At 42.5% G+C, this 21,368-nt stretch overlaps 1 protein-coding gene across 5 annotated transcripts in view; it reads right to left on the bottom strand.

The window, feature by feature from the left end:
• The window catches only part of Cdk14 (cyclin dependent kinase 14), a 534,756-nt gene that overhangs the window by 415,568 nt on the left and 97,820 nt on the right, over positions 1–21,368 (bottom strand). The window contains exon 1 of one of the 5 annotated variants that reach the window (XM_026784637.1): positions 10,725–10,839. The exons of 2 other annotated variants lie outside the window; for them this stretch is intronic. In XM_026784637.1, coding sequence (XP_026640438.1) covers positions 10,725–10,793 — 69 coding nt within the window. In that variant the 5' untranslated portion in view covers positions 10,794–10,839. Of the gene's footprint in view, positions 1–9,938; positions 10,175–10,378; positions 10,840–21,368 lie in introns of those variants that run through there. 2 more of the 5 variants (XM_005358308.1, XM_013350438.2) reach the window with 2 other exon arrangements.

Here is a 21,368-nt window from a genome sequence, read left to right as displayed (position 1 = left end):
TAACAACAACAGCAACAACAACACCAATAACAACAGCAACAACAACAATAGCAGCAGCAATACCAACAGCAACACAAACACCAACAACATGTCACTAGAAAGGTGCAATCCATTTGTGTTGATCAACCACTCCTGAGGATGCTGATGTACCCCGTATCACTCCAGAGAAGGAACCTGACTTTCCGTCACCCAGCAGCTGTCATTTGTGAGCAGAGAGCCTTTGTGCCCACTCAGTCACCATGCTGGGCCTGTGTCTGCCTTGAGCATCTGTCCTGCTGTGTCTGGAAAATGCTGCTTCTTCCAAACTGTCCACCATCACTAGCTCTCCGAGTCCTCCCACCACCACCCCCTTCTGCAAAAATCCCGGAGCCTTGAAGAGTGTGACAGCGACATCCCACTCAGGGCTGAGTGCTCCAAAGTCTCTCGCCCTCTAAACACTGTGTAGCTGTGAGTCTCTGTGCTAACTGCCGTCTACCACAAGAAGCATCAAGGCCCTGATCTATGGGGACAGCAATACCATTGAGAGTCATTTAACTGCTTTGTTAATTTAGCAGAATAATCATAGTAGGTCTTCACTGGTTCCATGAATTATTTAGCCTCATTAATGATATCAGATATAGGTTCCATCTCATAGAGTTGGCCTGATCACCCTTAACAAAAGTTTGTTAATTTGTTGGTAGACCCTAACGTGGTTTAAGAAAAGGAAAAGTCAGATATTCAGTGTTGGGGCTCCAACAGGCAGAGTTTGACCTATGGATTTTGCTTACAGCTATGTAAACCTAGCCAGCTGTCTACTGAAACCTCAGCAGTAGATGGGAAAGAGAGTAATTTAGTTAAGGCTGGCATTCGTTTAGACCGAATTCATTCAGGTTGAAAATTGTCGCTTTGAATCAGCCATTTCCTGGTGATTGGCGTGTTTCTAAGATCCCAGAGTGACCTTCTCTACTTGCTTAGTGGAAGGCAGCTACCAGAAAAGAATGGCTTTCAAAGATGCCAAGTTTACCTGTGTCAAATAATCCCCACACACGTAGCAGGGGCGAGGTCAAGGTCTTCTGAGGTTCATGAAGGGAGTGTCTACCACAGGGGCAGTACAAGCTATGCCATAAGCACTGTCTTAACAATATCATCTATTTCTAGCTATCTCTGTTTTGTTTTTTGCATTGTACATTACCCCATGGAAATCTAAGTATTTTCTCCTACTCAACAACTTCTCTCAGAATTGCTCCCAATAAAAATCATCGTTAGTCATCTACAAGGTTTTATGTAAAATATTACCTCCACCAAAAATACTTGAATTTTAAAAATTATAAACAAAAAGATTCCTCCTTTAAAAGGAATTTCAGCTATAAAAAGAGAGCTAGGAACAGTATTCTGAGGACTAAGAGGAATTGTGTAACACCACTGGAATAATGCCCATGACAGCCACCTTTGTCTGTTATTTCAACCTGCAGGGTTGATGAGGACGGCATCCACTCCCGTGTTGTAGGCTGTGGTTTCTTCTCTCCTGAAGTAGTGTGTGTGCGTTTGCATGTGTGTGTGTCTATGCATCTGTGTAGATAGAGGTGCCTCTCAGAGCACACGAAACAAAGATAAAGGATGTGTTAACTGCATGTACATACGGTGACATGAGCATGGCCATTCTATTACTCACCATCTTGTTTTTACCAAGCTCTGCATAATAGCACTGACTAGCATGCACGACTCTGAACAACTTCACAACAGGTCTGCTCAACTCTCTAGGTCTGTCTTTTCACAGGCTCAATGGCAGAGCTGGTGGACTTAGCAGCTTCTTTGACCTTTCCTGCCTCTAGTATGAAAATGGGCCCAAGGTTAGAAGTGGCGAATGGTTTTAAATAGATAAGTGCCAAGCAGATAAGCTCACTTCTTTGTGTTCCCTTTGTGTTACAGACAATTCCTCCTGAGCAGCTGAGGATTCCGGAAGCATGGAGCTGGCACATACTGTGAACATTTACTTTGGTATTTCGGGCCTCATATTTTCATTAACTCTGAAATCAAAGAATCATTTCTCAGTGATAGCAGCATGAGTATCTGGCTAAGGAATCAGTCATGTAAAGCATGATGTGGCAAGTCACACTGTAGGACACTTGTCAACCTTGGTCTGTTAAACAGCAGCTCTGCCCCCGCATCAGCGGCATTGCTGCAACCACTAACGCCCTTACTATGACCTATACCACTTTCAGATCGTGCCTCCAAACCTACGCTAAGTAACTGTTGCTCTCATATACACAGGTAAGCTACAAGCAGCCTGCTTTCATATATCTGACTGGAGCAGCAGGAAGTCTCTCTTTGGTTGTCGTTATCTTTCTCATGTATTAATTATATTCCAGGCCTAAACTGTAAATACCTTGAATACATAAACTGTTTCCTGTGTCTTTAGTGTCCTAAAAGATAAGAGTATGGCCAGGAAATACATGCTCTGCCAATAACTACTCAATGATAAGCCTATCCCTTTAATTAAAAGTAGGGCATCTTGGGCTGGAGAGAAGGCTAAGAGGTTAAGAGCATTGCCTCTCTTCCTAGAGGTCCTGAGTTCAATTCCCAGCAACCATATGGTGGCTCACAACCATCTGTAATTGGGTCTGGTCCCCTCTTCTGGCCTGCAGGCATACATACAGACAGAATATTGTATACATAATAAATAAGTAAATAAATAAAGTAGGCCGTCTTAAAAATCACCCTCAGAAACTATATTAAATGGAGACACACTCTTGAGTTGAGATCTTTTCCAATGAAAATGCTTTCACTGGCTGTTCCTACTCACCACAATTCAATGTCCATTGTTCTAAATGCTATTTACTTTTCCATCCATTTTTGTACATATGAATTGTAGAGAGTAATGGGTTGCATCATCACATTCTCATATACGTATTCACACACATTCCACCACCCATCCTGCCCGCCCCCTTTCTCTTTCCAGTCTTCTGCTTTCTTTTCTCCCGTAACCCAGGTTCTGCATCGCGGTATGCCTCTATTTCTGTCCAGTGCTGACTTTAGAGTCCCAGAGGTGTGTGGCTACGAATGACATCGCTGGAACACACGAAGCTCGTGTTTGAGTTTGAGAAACACCTATACCGACTTCCATTAAGGATGCCCCAACCACAGATAAGGATTTCTTTCCCCCTGCATCCTCACCAGGATTTGTTGCCATTTTGTTTCTTTAAGGTAATGCAACATATATTTCTCTACTGACTTGTTTCTTTGGATCTGACCTAATTTTATTTGATTCCTTCACGAACAAAGCTGAACCGTGTCATATTGCCTCAGGGACTGTAGTTTTGTTATATCCTTTCTGGGCTCCAATGTTTACAAGCTGGACAATTGGTTTTGGTTTCTTTTTAATTCTAATGAGAATATTTACGTATGCTTCCAGCAGCTAAAGTTTTAGTAAATGTAATCAGTATAAGTCTAAGTAGCTCTATCTACTATATTACTTATTACATATATATATACATATATATGTACATATAGTATTGGGTTTATTGAGATATAGTTTTGTCTACAGGCTCATAAAGACATATGCAGATATTTAGACAACTCTAGCATCTTCAATTTTTGATTATAATGATAAATTTAAAGCAGCAAAGGTAACATCTCTACTGTCATGAGGCCTACATAGGATCTTTGTCATGATTTTATCTTTAGGGGATCACACTTCTCCAGCATACTCTATAGTTCTCTTGGTGCTCACAGTAGGAATGGCCCTGCCTGGGATGTCAGGCCACCACAGTCCCACATCGTTAGAATCTTGATTTTAACAAGATGTCCTTGGGGTTGATGTTTGAGACACAGTGTCCTAGACCACGCAATAATATATTGTTATTATGGTCAAATAAAGGAAAAAAGTCAACTCCTTTAGAAACAAATTTTGTTTTCATTTCTTCAAACCACAGGGGGTGACAAGTGCGTCATCATCTTTGACTAAAACTTTTGCTCAAACTTCCCACAAAATAGGATGGCAATTTCAGATAATTACTATTATTTTGTACATGGAAATAAAGTTTTCTAACAATATACGGCCAATGTGTATATAAGTACTCTCCATTTGAAAACAAAAAGCAAGGAGATTAAGGTAAAAACGAATAATATATACAAATTATTACAGTATGCTTCCTGCCTATAGGTTAATGTACTTGTATATTTCCAGTAAAAAGGAGCATTTATATGTTCTAGAAAAGGTTTCAACATTAACCATCATGACTATTTTTTTAACAGTATTAATATTTTTCTCAAGAGAATTGAATCCAAAACTGTGTTCCACTTGTTTACTAAGGTTTATTCGGCATCTTTGGAGGGAAAAGGTTTAGAAAGAAGTTACTCCTAGATCTAGGAAGGAAACATTTTAAAGACATAGATGTGTACAAAGTACTGTGTACCTACCCTACAGCAAGCCCTGCCATGGGGAGGGAGCCCTCTGCCTGCTTGGCAGAATGGAATGATCCTGTCTAGACTGGAAAAGGACCTGGGCTCTGACTCCTAGTGTGTGGAAAGCTGAACGGAACACCTTTCAAACGCTGGTCCCAGCAAAATTTTAACAAGCATCCCGAAAGGTCAAAGAAGGTATTATACAAATTCTGACTCCCGCTTGATATCCCCAATTGTAATCTGGCTAAAATACCATCATGTAGAAAGAGAATTAAGAAAATAGCGTTCACGCAGGATGACCATATGAGTATCCACGGCTGGGAGCTCGAACAGCAGAACTGATGTCTGTGTTTTCTCCCTGACCACATATCTGCAGTCAGAGGGACCAGAAAAGGGGTATGTGGGATGATGAGAATCCACACATGGCCAGGGAGTGACCCTGTCCTGCTGTTCCACAAACTGAAGGCTCTACCAACTAACTAACAATCCCCACGGAAACTGAACACATTAAGCCATACAAACAGGCTTTCAATGCATGGATAATTAGTTTCTTCATCAAGACACTGTTCCTTTAAAGCTTTCAAAAATATCTATTCCAAAAAAGAAAAGAAAAGAAAAAAGAAAAAAATCTATTCCAGCACAAAAGGACCTTTTTCTCCGCTCTTGAAGACGCTACAGGTTTATATAGAGCGCTCCTTTTCACTAAGCTCTGTCTTTGGTCCTTCCTGAGAAGGGGAAGTCACTGTGTATTTTCAAAAGATCCTCCATTATGCATTAGAGAAGGAACCTGGTTAGGAAGATTAACATGAGCCACAGCAATTTAAACAACAAGCCCATGCACCATTTCAGGAATTCTCAGAGCAAATAAAATGAGCTGAGTTAGAAATCCATGGTATATCCTAACCAGGATGGCTTTTTGCCCATCCTGGAACGCCTACTGTTTGAATTTCACCTTCTAAAAGACATCATAACAGACTCCAGAAGCCATCATCTGCCGGAAAAGTTGTGCAAAGGTCAGTCCCGGGTGCCATCCGAATCCTCTTGTTTCACTTCTGAGCCTCACGGAATCGCCCCTGGCTTGTTTGTGCTGAAGCAGGTCAGTTCTGTCTTCACGAGTATACCTTTCAAGTTCCTCTCTGTTCTGTCCTTCACGCAAGATAGAGCAGGCAGGAAGCACAATGACATTAAAGAGTGGGAACTGAAAGGAACACGCTCCTGGAGATCAGACCGATCCAGTCGGGCCTGCACTCTTTTCACCTGGTAGCTATATAAATGTGTAATAATGAAGATTATAAATACTTTAAAAATAATTCTTCCCTGAAGAAGAGATAAAACGCCATACTAAGATCTTATTCTGAAACACATAGGAAATGAACACAATTCCTATCATCTCACCTGGATCAAACATCTTTAATAAAAATGCAATGCATTATTAGTGCCTGGCAATTACAATGGTTAAAGTGTGATGTTTATCTTCCAATAAAATCCATCTAAATAAAACCTGACCAAAGAATGCTGAGAAATACAGGACATCACTGAATATAAGAGAGACTTCTGAAGCTCTTGCCATTTTCAGAGACTCAAATGTGGGCCACTAACCACACAGAGCTCCTGAAGAGAAACACAGGGAACAAGGAGCCTTTGGGAAAACATGGAAGTGTCCTTCAATGCAGCCCTCACAATTGGCCCATCCACGGTGAAGAGCTAAGATTTCAGCAATAATAAAACCAATAGTGACTCTTTAATAACAACGCCCCTTGACTTCAGGAAGACCTGTTCTCCTCTCCCACACCAGGGAAGAGTCAATAGCATAGCGACTCCTCACTAAGCCGGCCAAGGTGAACAGAGCAGAGCAGCAGGATGAAAACACCCTGCTGCTTGTCTGCCCCTTGAAACAAACCCAGAGCTTCCACAAGCATTTCACGGCCAAGGTTTTTAGCAAGATCTCATTTAGTGGAGGAACTGGCTGCTGGTTGAAATAGGTTGTCGATTGGACAGGAAAGCATGTCTTTGCAACAGACACCCTGCCAAAGTCTGGTGGATGAGAAGCAGAGATGAGCAACCTCCTACAACCTCCTTTTATCTTCTGTAAAACTAAGACATCCTCTAATGAGGCAAACTGGAGAAGGATCTGGGACCTGGCAAAAAAAATGTAGCTGTTAGAAAACAGAGGGGGAAATTGAGGGCTTCTAGATAAGGTGACAATGGCAGTAACGATGGCCAGCTACCGTGGAACTCTTCTATAGCAGTTACCACGAAAACTACCGCTAACATGATCTACAAGAACTCAGGAGGGGACATCATTATCTCAGTTTCATGGGTAATTAAACTCAAATGCACATGAGCTAAGCAACCTGTCCAAGGCCATGCAGAGAGTAAACAATGGGAGTGGAGGTTCACTGCAGGACCAAACTACACAGCAGAAGCTCCTGACCACTGCACATGTGTCCCCGGAAACCTACATCCCACGCGCAATACTGTCCATCCATTTCCACCTCATCGCTGCTAATAGGAGAGAAAAAACACGATCAAAGCAATGCAGATTAACTGGGATGTGGTTTTCTGGCCTGCTGTTCCTGCCTCTCTTCCAACTCACCACCCAAGTAAACATTCATTTAATTAATCTAATTCGGAGTCTGCCTCATATGAAAAGTCAGGCAATAACAGAGGGGAAAAAAAAACAACAGAAGAGCATGATGCATTAGGAATCATTAAGGACAGGATGCCAAGTGTGGTTAGAAACATCGTAATCCTAGCACTTGGAGAGCAGAGGCAGAAGGTCTCAGCTAGATATTAAGTTGAAAAAGTCAGCATGTCAATATAAGACCCCATTCCGCCCCCCCCCCAAAAAAAAAAACAAGACTAGGAGGATGAAGGCTACTTAGAAAGATGGGGTGACTCATAATAAACATTGCTCCTCTGTTAATGTTTAGGTGCCTTGAACAGGGAGTTGCAGACATAGATACAAAATTTCCAGGGATCTAGTACAGAGATTGGCAAACAAATACATGGCTCTGGGTGGGGCCATGACATGACCTTTTAAAAAGGAACAACTATTAGAAAAATATCTTGGGTGTAAGGGAAGTGGTATGTAGAGAAAATCAAGAAAGGAAAACTTTATTGATGAAGCTAAGCTTGCCTGTCTAATGAAACACTGTTTACTGTGGTATCAAGCATATACCTTCTCTCCATTCTTCTTGACTAATGCGGAGGCTAGGGTTTCTGGTTGACTGTCCACTGCAAACGGGACTGGGGGCAGAAGGTAGCCAGGGCACAGCGTTCACCGGAAACCTGAGTGGTGTTCTGATGTCTTTGCTTATAGCTAGAATGAGCAAGGCACTGGGAGCGCAGTGAGGCGAAATCGTAATGATGACAAAAGTCGCAATCCCGCTTCACGATGGACATTCCGACTGATCACTGCTCTCTTAGCAGCAATGAATGGACAAGAAAATGTAAGCAGTCCAGGTACGATGCTCAATCACCAGGCCATGGAAATAACCAGATATCGGTGGGTGGTTCTCGGGGTGCATTGCTAGTCCTCATGCCTTCCTGTTTCCACGGGCTACTACTTTTAGAAGCTCTAAGTTATCTACTACAGTGTCCATATGGGAACTTGATTTAGTGACACCCTATACTAAGGAGGAAAGCCGCTATCTTTTGCATATTAAAATCAAGCATACCCTCCACAGGATGAAATTCCAATGTATGGTACTATATCAGTGAACTGTGAAAACGTGCTAAGTGAAAGAAGCCAAATACGACGTCATTCCACTTGACAAGAAACACAGTACCTAGCTGAAGCTGACTCGCGGGCACAGAAAGCAGAATCATGGTTATGAGGGGTGAGGAGAAGGGAGAATGGTAGGTATTACTTAACTGTTTGAGATGGCGGGAAGTTCTGGGAAGGGATAGAGGTAATTATTGCAAAACACTGAATATACTCAATAATGCCGCTGTCCTGTCGATCTAAAATTGGCGAGTTCTGTGGAATGTGCATTTTAAACATAGTTTTAAAAATCAAAGCAGACAGTATCTCTTTCACCATTACCAAAGTGGAAAAACAAGAATTCCCCACAGAATTTCTCCACGATGACAGGAACCAGAACGACCTGTTCCCCTCACAGTGTCTCAGAGCAGACTGTGCACAAATGTGTGTACGTAAGTGAATGCTTGCCTGCAGGGAAGAGGCTCTCCTCGGCAGTCATTACACCGTCTGCAAAGTTCCAGAGTTACTTTCTGAGAGGACACATGGTGCGGACTGCAGGGGAAATGGTAACGTTTCCCCAGAGCCTTCCATGTCCCCTCTGCTTTCTGCAAGCGTGTCTCCCAGTGTCTTAGACACAGAGTATAGATAATAAATGTTTGCGTGATAAAGACAGGAGAGGGATACTGCAACATAATGTCGAATTACTGCTCTACTAGTCCCCTTCTTAAAATTATTTTTGGCAGATGTACCGTTCCTTCTGTCACAGGATGAGAAAATAAACCTCCCAGCTTACACAAAGTGAAGGTAAAAATATAAATAGCTAGAACATACCGCTCTCAGGAAAAGCCAGAGCAAGCAGTGCATCGTCTCAATAGAATCAGGTGAAAATAACAGTTCATGTTTCCATTTACTTTTTGGGAAAATAATAAGTGACCAAAACACAAGAAGATTCCAACACTCCTTTGAACAAAATCCAAATATTCATTCCTAGAAATCAAAGCCCAGTTTTACACTTAAATTTGAATAAATACAGAAGCTCCTCCTCCAATAAATCACTTACTGTGAATCCTAAATTCCATCGATGTTTTTCCCAATTAGCTGATTCTTAGACTGTTTGGTATTACAAAATTAGATAAAACTAGTTTCTGGCCAAGATGCAAGTTACTGAGGATTTGGCCAGTGGATATTCCCTGAATGCAGCATGCACAGGTCAAGTGAATTCCTATGTTGAAGCATTCAAAGTAAAATATTTTAAAGCAAAATATCTAACACTGACATCCTTAATATTTAGCACCTTCAAGAAAGGTGGACCTAGACAAATTCACAGGATCATCTAATGTATTACTCAATGTGAACAATATAAAAATATATCCTTCAACTTCAACCCCCCCCCCCCCCCCCCCCACTACTTAATACTATGCCTCAATCAAGGAGACAAGTAGAATTTCATCCTCTGTCAAGGTTCATATCCCAACCTGGTTCTTCATCTTCTCCCTGAGCAGGCAAGCCTCATTTTGGATGGAGTAGGCTGTCTACTACCCCAGCCTCTCAACATGCAGGGGTTCTCCATCCGTGTCTACAATGGTAACAACCCACTAGCAGAGCCAGCACTTCCAGCAGAACAGCATGGAGAATTACCACTTCTATGCAGGAAACCAGAACCACTGTAGATATAGTGATGCTAAATGACAGCGCCCTGACCTCTACCCGGCAACACGCTTGAACCAGGTGCATTCGGGACTCAAGGAGGGGAGAGGGCCAGCAGAGAAAAAGCTGCGGATCTCTAACATAGTAGAGATATCAATTCCACTCTGGTCCAAGGCAGCTAAATTCACAGCCATCAGTTTACCCGGAGGAAAAGTGGTCTCCCGTCCTTCAGTCGCCTGACTCAGAGGGCATTCAGCCGAGCATAACCAGGCAAAACAATCAGCAAGGGCTCTTTAAGCTATAAAAAAAAAGACGAGTTTCCAAGAAATCCGACTCAGCTCTGGCAAAGAAGCAGTCGCTGAACATTTTCTTCATCTTATCTCCGCCACTGGTGTTTACAAACTACAAGCAATAGCTCGGGAGCCTCCGGAGACTCCCTGAGTAACCCCCCCATCAGATCCTTAATTTAAATTACCCTTTATCAATCTCTGGCGGTCCTGGCAGTTAAATAGAGGGAGGGAGTAAAATGACATGCATAAAATGAATCCTTTTCAAGTTGTAAATGAGTGAGTCAGGATTCAGACTTGCCGAGATGCTCCAAATAAAAACCCTTGCTAGGATTCCAGGCATGCTCCGTCTTACCGTTTTGCGGTTGTCTCTCTCAAGCTGGATTCACCTGGAACTCTTTAACATGTCTCTAGCAATGTGCTTGCACCAGGCCAGCCTCACACAGCAACTGAATTCACATCTTTCTGCACTAGCAAGCTGAAATGGTACGGCCGTACTACAACCAAGAGAGGGGGAAGCATAAGCAGGGGGGAAAAAAATCCAGAAATCACTCAGAGAAGCTGATCTCAGTGGAGCAGAACCAAAAAATGGTCTCAGAAGAGCACAAAGGACATGCTAATGTTCAGTATCAGAAGCTTTAACAGTTCAATATTTCCCTAAAATAATCTATTTTTTTTTCCTGCAAACACGATGGACTTGCCTGTGGAGTTCCCAGGAAGGCAGAGTAACCGCGCTCTGCAGCAGCTTTGCAGCCAAGGGAAGCATGCATATGCTGTCCAGGCAATTCACAACATACTGTCTCTCCAGAAAGCTATTGATTTGCAATGCAGGGCTGGCTTCAAAAGCATATGGAATAGAAGCCAAACAGCTAATGGTGATTGCACAGGAGGAAACACATTTAATCAAGAGATGCACCTTATCATGCTCAATTCAATTTTTTTAAAAGCACTAGAGGAAGCCAGTAAGTGTCCTGAGTGACAATCCCATTAAATAATAATCTGAGGTCCTACAAAAGGCCAAGTTTAGGCTACTATCAGCAATGTTGCAAACGCTTGGAAAAATGGTTTAATGTGTCTATATGCATTCATTTGTCATATGTAAATGAGACATAATGAGAACTCTAAAAATACCATGCCTCAAACACATAAGGTTAAAAAAAAATAATAATCGCACAGGTGTGGCATTTACTGAACCCAAGTGAGAGAATGCATAGCTGTGAGTTTGAAGAATTACGGTGGCTTAGGACCCACAACACCCTCAAAAATAAAATGCCAGCACAAACCAGAGTACACAATCTTGAAGTAAATTGTGCCAAGTCATGCCAGAAGGTGCTGGGTGGCAAAGGAGTACTAAACTGCTACTCTCTTAGCGCCCCCTACAGGAGAGAGGCTGATCTATCATCCCTCATAATTTGTTTTAGGGTTTGCTGTGCCTGAAAACAGGCCACCAAGGTTCATAAATTAAAGTGCAACAAAACTGGAAAAAATTCGCACAAGCAATTTTAAAGTGGCATGGCAATCTCACTTCATAAACGTTAGTTGCATGATGAATATAGTCATGAGAGACAGTAACCACTACACTAATGGGGAGTGGGCCGTATCCCAAAGCTCTGGTCTTGAGTCTTTGTGTGGCCAGCAGGCTGAGAAAGAACAATCTGCCCATGACATCCCCGCTGATCCAAATGAACAACATTGCCTTCCTGCTACTTCACCCTCATCACTCTGAATGACTCAGAAATAATGACCTTGATTTTTGTCTGCAACACCAAAGTCCCTGCAAAATCCTACCCAAATCAAACAAATCAACAGAAACAAAAAAAAACATTAAAATAAAAATATTATGTTATGTACTTCCTTCTTTTCCCAGCTAAGAAATAAGTTATAAGTGTGTGTGTGTGTGTGCGTGTGTGTGTGTGTGTGTGTGTGTGTGTGAGCACATTTGCATTTCAGAAGTCAGGCTCAGGTGTCATTCTTTAGAAGCCATCCACCTTATTTCCCACGGACCTGGAACTCACAAATAGTCTACTGCCCTCCCGGTGCCGGGGCTATAAGGGTGTACTGCCGTGCATGGCATTTTACCTGGGTTCTAGGATTAGATTCAGGCCCCCATGTTTGCATGGTGATGTGGGAGTCCCCTCTTGTGTGCTGTGATTACCATTAATGATTAAAGAAACTGTTTTGGACCTATAGCAGGGCAGAACTTAGCTAGGTGGGGGGAAAACTAAACTGAATGCTGGGAGGAAGAGGTAGGAGTGAGGAGAAGCCATGGAGCCGCTGCCCAGAGACAGACACGAGCCTTGTGGGAAAATACAAAACACTGGAAATGGACTAACTCTAGACGTAAGAGCTAGCTATCAATACACTTAAGTGATTGGCCAAACAGTGCTTTAAATAATATAGTTCCTGTTTGATTATTTCAGGGTAGAGCTGCTGGGAACCAACAAACGGCAAATACTTTAGGGCAGAATTGGCTCCCCAGCCCAAGCTGCGGCTGTAATATCAGAACACTCTAGAATTGTATGAACACTATGTCTGGAGAACAGACTCTACGTCCAAAATGTCTTTCAAGACTTGAGATTCTCTATGGAATTGCTCATCCCTCCTACCCAAAAAACGCTCCCTTTTGCAAAGCCGATGTCGCTCTGTATTTGAATCACTTAGGATTTAATTATATGCTGTTTCATAAAACGCTCTTTTATTATTGGTATCATCCCTGTTTTAAAGTCCTTGAGTACAAACCATGAAATCACTGGCTTTTTTCCTTCCCCTATAACACACAGCGAGCATCTATAAAATATTGACTATATCCTTAAAATAACTAATCAATTTCCCAACTCCGTATTTGGGTCCTAAAATTATCTTAGGCAAACTCCCTTCCCACATTCAGTGCTCCCTGAAATAATCCATTATTCAAGTCAGCTTGGTCACTTCACTATAATAATTCCTATGGTTTATTTTTCCTGAAACTGTATGTGAAATATTCTTGTTTACTAAGGTATTCTGTTTAAAAAAATAAAGGGCTGATGAAAAAAACTCTCCTTTACTCTTTTAGTTACTTATTCCACAAGCATTCATTTATATTGTACTGTGAACAACAGTGTTCTCTACAGCCAAGGAGCCAAATGAGTGATTGGAAATAAAGAGCCTACTACGCACAAGGACCCGGGTGCACTCTAACACTAGAAGCAGATATATAAACACATGGCATGCAAGACAGGAGACTATAATTATCAAATATTTATGCTTGTGAGAAATTACATTTGCAAGAAGATCAGATTAGATCTAACTCAGAAATAAACTTTAGACAATACTTTCAAGCACTTAACAAAATCTACCATAAGACGAAGCTAAAGAAATAAAACAAGGCCAGATGAGGGTGCCAGACGTCTTTACAGATGGTTGTGAGCCACCATGTGGTTGCTGGGAATTGAACTCAGGACCTCTGGAAGAGCAGGCAATGCTCTTAACCACTGAGCCATCTCTCCAGCCCCAAAACAAATTATTCTAATGTGATAAAATAAGTATGGTGCTGGTGTGTTGGGACAGGGCCCCACTATGTAGCCCAGGATGGCCCTCAGTGGCCTATGCAGATGTGATGTCCACAAACACTTACTCCTCATGTGCCAGCCTCCTGAGTGCCAGACACAAGCATCCCTGATGAAGCAGGTTTTCAACAGCACGTGTTAGGGTACAAATAACCTCCTTTCGATAGCGCAGAACAGACTCCACAGAGGAAGGAACGCGAATCTGAGGGCCAGGAAGAGAAGGGCATGTGAGGGACAGCTTGCAGCCTCAGGTGGAAGCTGGCTGTGGAGCTAGCCAAACACAGTGGTGGCAACTGTGCAAGCTGAGTGCCAGAAGGTTCCATGCCAGGGCATAAAGGGCCATGGAAAGCACAGCAAGAATTTAGGCATTTTACCCCATGTGAAGCTGCCATGGAATCCAAAAGGGAAGTCCTATGGGACAAGGCAAGAAGGCGGGCTATGTTGGGGGTTTTCATTGTTCAACAAGGAAATGCTGTAGAAAACGGACCTAAACAAGGAGGGAGGGGGGACACTCGGGAAGCAAGGACAAATGTTTAGACAAGACCTTAAAGAAAACAATGGAATTGGGAAGGGGAGATAAAGACGCATTTTGTTTCACCTGAAGACTGAATGGACTGGAGGCCTAGCAAAAAGGGGGAGCCCTAGCACAGCTCCGAACTTCTGGTATAACGAGGAGGAAGAGGGTCATAAACAAAGACAGAGAGAGAGGAAAGGCAACTGCAGGGGCGGAAGCTGCACTCTGGCGCATGCATATGTGCATGCTCAACCGCGTGCTGCCTTTTACACAACTGGGTCAGAGCTTCCTAATATCTGGCTCAACCAAGACGCTAGTCCACTGGATTTCTTGAGGGTATCTTAGGCGGGGGAGGGGGGGGGAAGGCAGGACAAAGAAGGGAAAACGTCAAAGAAAAATCTGGCCACAGATAAAATGCTTGTACCCAACACTGCTCCACCTGAAACTAGAAGATAAGCCATTTATTGCCCCAGGCAGGCGGTACTGACTGGACCTGGAGAGCAAGGGCTCCAGGCGGGGCTGGTCCCCTCCGACAGTGCAGAACTGAGAGGGACTTGTAGAGCCTGCTGGGTTCTGCTCAGGCAGGGTGGGCCGTTCTTCCCTTCCTCAATGCTTACACCTGCTGCAGCCAAGTTCCTCTCTGCTCCATCTACCATGGTCTTGCCCAGCAATCCCTGGGTCACTCAGCTGGCCCCGGCTTTACACAGCTCTCCACCAACCTCCTCAGTACAGTCTCGCCCTTCACTCCTTATTACACCTCACTGGTTCTATACACTAATTTGTTTCATTTGTTTATCTTCCCACCCAACCACGTTATAAACCCCTCAGGAGCAGGGGCTTTCTGCATTAGTCCTGGGTCTCCCCAGCACCTACATAAACAGGGACTGGTGACAGGAGTTCAAACAAAGTCTGTGGGTCCGTGTAGAAAGGAAACGAACAAGGAGCTTAAAGACTGTGTGGAAAGAAAAATGTGGTGTCAGCCAAGCGGTGGTGGCGCACGCCTTTAACCCCAGCAATTGGAAGGCAGATGTAGGCGGATCTCTGTGAGTTCGAGGCCAGTCTGGTCTACAAGAGCTAGTTCCAGGATAGGCTGCAAAGCTACACAGAGAAAACCTGTTTCGAAAAACAGAAAGAAAGAAAAAAAGAAAGGAAAGGAGGGAAGGAAGGAGGGAGGGAGGGAGGGAGGGAGGGAGAGAGAGAGAGAGAGAGAGAGAGAGAGAGAGAGAGAGAGGAAGGAAGGAAGGAAGAAAGAAAGAAAGAAAGAAAGAAAGAAAGAAAGAAAGAAAGAAAGAAAGAAAGAAAGAAAGAGAAAAACATAGTGTCAACTATAGTGGTTGACCATAAAATAGCAGTAAAGACCATGCTGGGGGGCAAGACATCAGGAAATGAATCACTGTATTCACGCACTGAGGAATATCTTCATGAGGGACAGTGACATGTATCTGAAACCTCACTAGAACATAGTAGATGCTACAAAGCACTTTGAGGTTCAAAGAAAAAAGACAATAAGTCTTGCAAACAAACATCTCATTGGATTTGAGGAAAAATGGAAAACAAGACTGACATATAAGAAGGCATCTATGTAAATTCATTTCTGCAAGGAAAAGAAAGCTAATCCCCTGAAATGCTTACCCTTACATGAGATTCATTTTTCCAGTTCCGAAATGTATCTTGAGCTCCTTCATTTTGAATACGAGATTATGAACAGTCTTCATATTGCTTTAGCTGGCGATGGTATCCAGCTGAACACTAACTAGGGAAGCACATCCAGCTTCCCCGTGCGCATGCAGGGCCAAGCGGACCCTGCTCTAAATAAACCCATGTCTAAGCTCTTCCCTGCTTCACTCAAGACTCCTTCCTTGTCCGGCAGACATCCCTACACGCCCCTTCTGACAGCTCTACTCTCTGTCTCAGGGAAGCTTTTCTTCACCATCTTTCATTGAGAAAATGTCACAGCTAGAGGGTAGGTTTGACTCTTCAAGGCGGAGACATGAAAGTGTGTAGTCTCTATCCTACCAGTTTCGTAGGTGTTCTTGTCTATCCAGACACCCTGGTTGCATGCCACGTGACCTAGAGCTAGTTCAGACACTGCAGAGGGGTGGAGCATAAGGACGAAACAAGAAAAAAAGAGACCCATGGAAGACAGGAATAGAAGACCGCATTAAAAACATAAAGAAAAAGACAACATCAACTAAGAAAATGGTGTAAGGACAAGGTGAGGGTACCAGAAAAGGCTACGTGGTGCATTATAACGCCGCAATTCTATGAATTAATTTCATTAAACCTATATGAGAAACACTTCAGTATTATTTTAAAAGTTGATAAAAGATGGGTATTCCTCAAAAGAAGACGGTTATCAAATGACTACAATTCCACATAGCCCTGGCAATTGCTATGATTAAGCATTTACAATTAAATGCCCATTATATGGACTGATTTTTAGATGTTGGTGTTATTTTACCAAACCTAAAGATAAACTTTAGGAAACCTAAATTTTACAACTCAATTCTTCTACATCAATGACGCCCAGTATCTACAATTCCTATACTTGGACAAAAACTTCCTCAAAACCCTGCAGCTCTAGATGAGCTGCAGCTAACTGTTGAAAAGTTGCACTCAAACTGTCCTTAGGTCACGGTGCCATTTCAGGGAAACATTGGGATTGTTCACTTACTCGTTTCTGAGTGTTCTCTGGACTCTGGAGGGAATCAAGTGTGACCAGTTTTATCAGTGAACACTCCTCACTCTACCAAGACTTGAAAAAAAAAAATGTTCTTGGAAAACTTTATCAGTCTATTAAACTGCAACTTACAAAAGAGCGAGGGAAGGAAGATGGAGGGCACTCTCAGAATCTGTGCACTCCAAGCAGGAAAGAAAAAAAAAAGTTCTGGCAAACACGCTCACGGCGTCCCTATCTTCTTTTTTCTTTTTCTTTTTTTTTTTTTATTTAACAACTATGTAACTTTTCAACTGATGATTTATGTAGTATATAGGTATATGGTACAAAGTGATGTCTGGGTTTATGAACAATATGTAAAAACATTCAATCAAGCCAAATAACACGTCTATCACTTCAAATTAGAAACACTGGGGGTAAATATCACTACTCACAAGCAGCTAACAAATGTTACAGAAACTACGAAAGTGAAGTCGGTCTGTTGCCTCAATGCTGGCCTTTAAAGGCCACTGGCCATGGCAGCAACAGGACTCTTGCAAAAGTCACAGACGTGATCTAGAGACATGTAGAGGGTGTGAAGAAAAAGCTAAGAAGATGTTTATAGGGAACTATGTTTTGTGTTCCTCACCACTAAGATATTTCTCTCCTATTATTTTACCAGTCATTTATTGAGTTTTGAATTCCACATCGTGGAGGTAAAGATGAATGGGGCACCATTGCTGCTCTCACACTCAATGAATACAACGAATAAAATAACTCCCACATAACAAACCTCATAACAGACGATACTTTGAGAGTTCAGGCTAAGGGAGGTTTCAGAGAAATGGGCCAAGCAACACTGGCCTGTGTCCAGCTTAGGTAATCAAAGTCTGAATACCAGAATCACAAAGAACTCAGTGGGTAAGGTAGGATGGTGGGAGGTGGGAGCTGTATATCCAAACACTAGCAGATCACACTTAACACAACAACAGTTATCTCTATCTGAACGTAAGCTGAGAGCGTAACAGCGAAGCTCTGTGATACCATAGGGAGCAGCTTAGAAGAGTGAAATGAGCTCTGTGGCTCAAAGCCTCATAGACAATGGCTCTTTGAGACTCTGGTGGAAGAGTGTTTGGACGGACTCCAGGCTCTCCAAGCACACTGCCTACCTACATGGGATTTTTCCTAGTTGTCCTAGATGCAGACAACAAGGCTTTCCCCAATGTGTTAAAGAAAACTTAACTTTAGCAACGGTTGCAAAAGTCTGACTCAAAGACTTTGGAAGCCATCTTTCCTTCTCTAGTCCTCTCTCCAGCAGAGACTCTAATTCAGAAAACGTTTATGGTTTCACTTACCACAATGGGAAAGTCAAATCAATTAGGTTGGCTTTGTGGACCCACTGCTAAAGCAAGCACCTCTTTAATCAATGCCCCACGCATCCAAGAAGATTTAACTCCTATAAAAACATAGCATTGCTTGCAAACAGATCCCATCAACACCAAACTTTTTACGGGCAAGCAGTAAACAAACTACAGCTGCAACTGGACCGCCCAACAACTTCAAGGGACCGTACACAGTGCAGAGCCACCGTGCTCCAAAAAATAAATCCTGCCTGGCACACCAAAGCAAGGCTATTCACCTTCGAATTCTTAAAAGATAAGACAAGTCCAATGAGAAAAGGGGGAAAAAGAGGCAACGTCATCAACAAACCCACATAAACAGGCACACTGGAGCACCAACCCCAACACACTCTCAGACAAAATAGTCAGACGGATAAAGAAAGATCAAGAATGAAACGAAGATGAGCTCCTACCAAAGGCCTTCGGCAAGATACCTAACTTAAGGAAATAATACAAATTCCTACGCTTTAGAAGGTTCTTGTAAGACTAAGGAACAACAATGCTCAATAAACCAGGGGTTTTCAACACTAAGGATCATATATATTTAGGAGTGACCAGGCACTAAACTCTTAGGCACCACAGATGTCCTGCCTCTGGGAGCTTGTGCTCGGGTATGCGATGTGGTACCTGTGTTAGCGCTCCTGCTCCAGTTCAGCCCACACATGCCTTCTGTGGGCGCTAAAGGCCTCCCAGGCTCATTTCCCAGTCACTACTCAACTCCCTCAGTTTCTACTGATTATTCCCCAACATCTTTGTTCCATTGCTACTGTACTTTTCTTTCACACTATGTCAAGAAATTGGAAACCTTTTAGAAAACGTAAGTATATCTCTAGGGGCTTTCTTGATATGTGCTTCAATTTCCTTGGACTAAAGATGGAAATGCCTATTGATAATTCAATATTAAGTTTATACTTTCTCTCCCTTCCTTCTGTCTTTTTCTCAGCCTACTATTTCCCCATTGTAACTAACTACAAAGCTCTAGTGTATAAGATTCAAGTCAGAACTGAAAACCTAGAGTCTATAGAGTTTGAGACCACCCTGGTCCATATAGTGAGCTCCAGGACAGCCAGGCCTATAGAGAGACCCGGTCTTCACCCCAGTCCCCCTACACACACACACTACAAAGAAGGGGTCAAATTTACATTTTCCAATAGAAAAATCAGATGCACAGCATATTCACAACTGAGTATTTACCACAAAACACTTTCAACAAGAGAACATTAAAAAATAATAGCTCATCAAGAATTAATTTCACTAATAACGGTCAAATAACTTTTCAAATAAAGAGTTTTAAATTGACAGGCACACATTTCTCAAAAAAGGAAAAAGGGAGGGTATTTTAATTCTATTGGGACCAATCAGAAAGCAAGACACTGTCTTCTGAGACAGTCTTAAACAAAACATCTGTCTACCACAGCAGGATGAAAATAACAACGCATCAGTTTTTAATGCATACTGAAATAACTGGCTTCCCACTAAAGCCATGGGAAGCATCCACGATGCATAGATCTCTGCAGAAACAGAATCACCCCACATGGATTAAATCTCAATGAGGAAGACCCACCGCAATGATGAGCTTCCTCTCATGGACGAAAATGTTCTACTCTTTAGTAGCACAAGCAAGCTACTTCAACTAGGAACCAGCATTTTTATGGTAGATAGATCTCATTTATGTACTATCATTCCAAGTAATAGGAAATTAAAACAACAGAAGCATTAGTAAAAGATAATTATTGGTAGAACAACATACATAAACACAGGTAAAATGTCCCTACCCCAAGACTGCAGAAATTTTTTCCAAGACAGTGTCCTGCAGTTGGTTTTTTTTTTTTTTTTTAACTCTTTGGGGCATCACTACTCGGCTCCCAAATAATTTCATGGAGACTTAATCTGGCTTATGAATGTCTGGCCTCAGCTTGACTTGTTTCTAGCCAGCTTTTCTAACTTGAATTATCCTATTTCTCTTTAAGTTTTGCATCTTATTTTTTTTCCTTTCTTATTCTATATATTTCTTCTGTTCTTAATACATGGCTAGCCCTGGTACCCTCCTCTCCTCCTCTTCTCATTCCTCTCCCCTCCCCTAGCCTTCTCCTGCTATATATGCTTTCTACATGCCAGCCCCGCCTACTTCTCTCTCCTGCCTACCTATTGGCAGTTCAGCTCTTTATCAGAGCCCTCAGGTGTTTTAGACAGGTAAAGTAACAGCTTCACAGAGTTAAACAGATGCAACGTAAAAGAACGCAACGCGTCTGCATCACTAAAGCAATGTTGCGCAGCGTGAATGAAGGGGACACGTCGGCAACTGTCCCACAACAGCGCCTTCACTGGAAAGGAAAACACACAGAGTGTGGGCAATAAACGTAAACTAGCCTAACCCTGCCCATGGGGACACGTATGAAATGGCATGTGTCAGCTAATCTCCAGTCCCTGCTTACGCTTGTCTTCACAAAAGCATATGGCAAGTCCATAAAAATGCTTCTTCCACGGCAATTAGTGCTTGAGAAATAATGACTGATTCTTTTAACCATATTTAAGCACCTCAAAAGAATTAAAATACTTGCAACCAACTTTACTTCCGACTAGAAATCCTCTCTGATGGTTTTACACTGAAATTATTTCTAGGTTTATAGAAAAATCTCACGCAGGGCTGTTCGGCTTTATAGCAGCCCAAAGACACCATCTAACATCTGAAAACCTAGAAGAAGAAAGCACCGCAGTGACAATGGGATCTGACACCCTATAAAAAGACTGCAGCACCACAGAGAAGAGAATGAGCTCTAACTCATTCGGTGACAGCTTTCTCCTGTTTATAGGGCAGCCTTGTGTCCCAGAGGACCCTTTTTTGTTTGTAAAGATGGAGAGGAATGAAACCTATTTAAATCCCACAGTTCACTTTAACCTTAAATCTCCTTAATCCCAACTCTGTTTCTCTATTTTTTTCTTTATATCAATTTACTGTAATGTGCATTGGTGGTGTGCCTGCATGCATGTCTGTATGAGGGTGTTGGGTACCCTGGGACTGGAGTTACAGACAGTTGAGCTGCCATGTGGGTGTTGGGAATTAAACCCCGGTACTCTGAAAGAACAGCCAGTGCTCTTAAATGCTGAGACATCTCTCCAGACCTACTAAAAAAATTTTTTTTTGATTTTTCGAGACAGGGTTTCTCTGTAGCTTTTGGTTTCTGTCCTGGAACTAGCTCTTGTAGACCAGGCTGGCCTCGAACTCACAG

This window comes from Microtus ochrogaster, chromosome 26 (assembly GCF_000317375.1).
Source record: "Microtus ochrogaster isolate Prairie Vole_2 chromosome 26, MicOch1.0, whole genome shotgun sequence".
Lineage (NCBI taxonomy): Eukaryota > Metazoa > Chordata > Mammalia > Rodentia > Cricetidae > Microtus > Microtus ochrogaster.
Note: the sequence above shows the minus strand (reverse complement) of the source record. Positions and strands in the feature narration are given on the sequence as shown.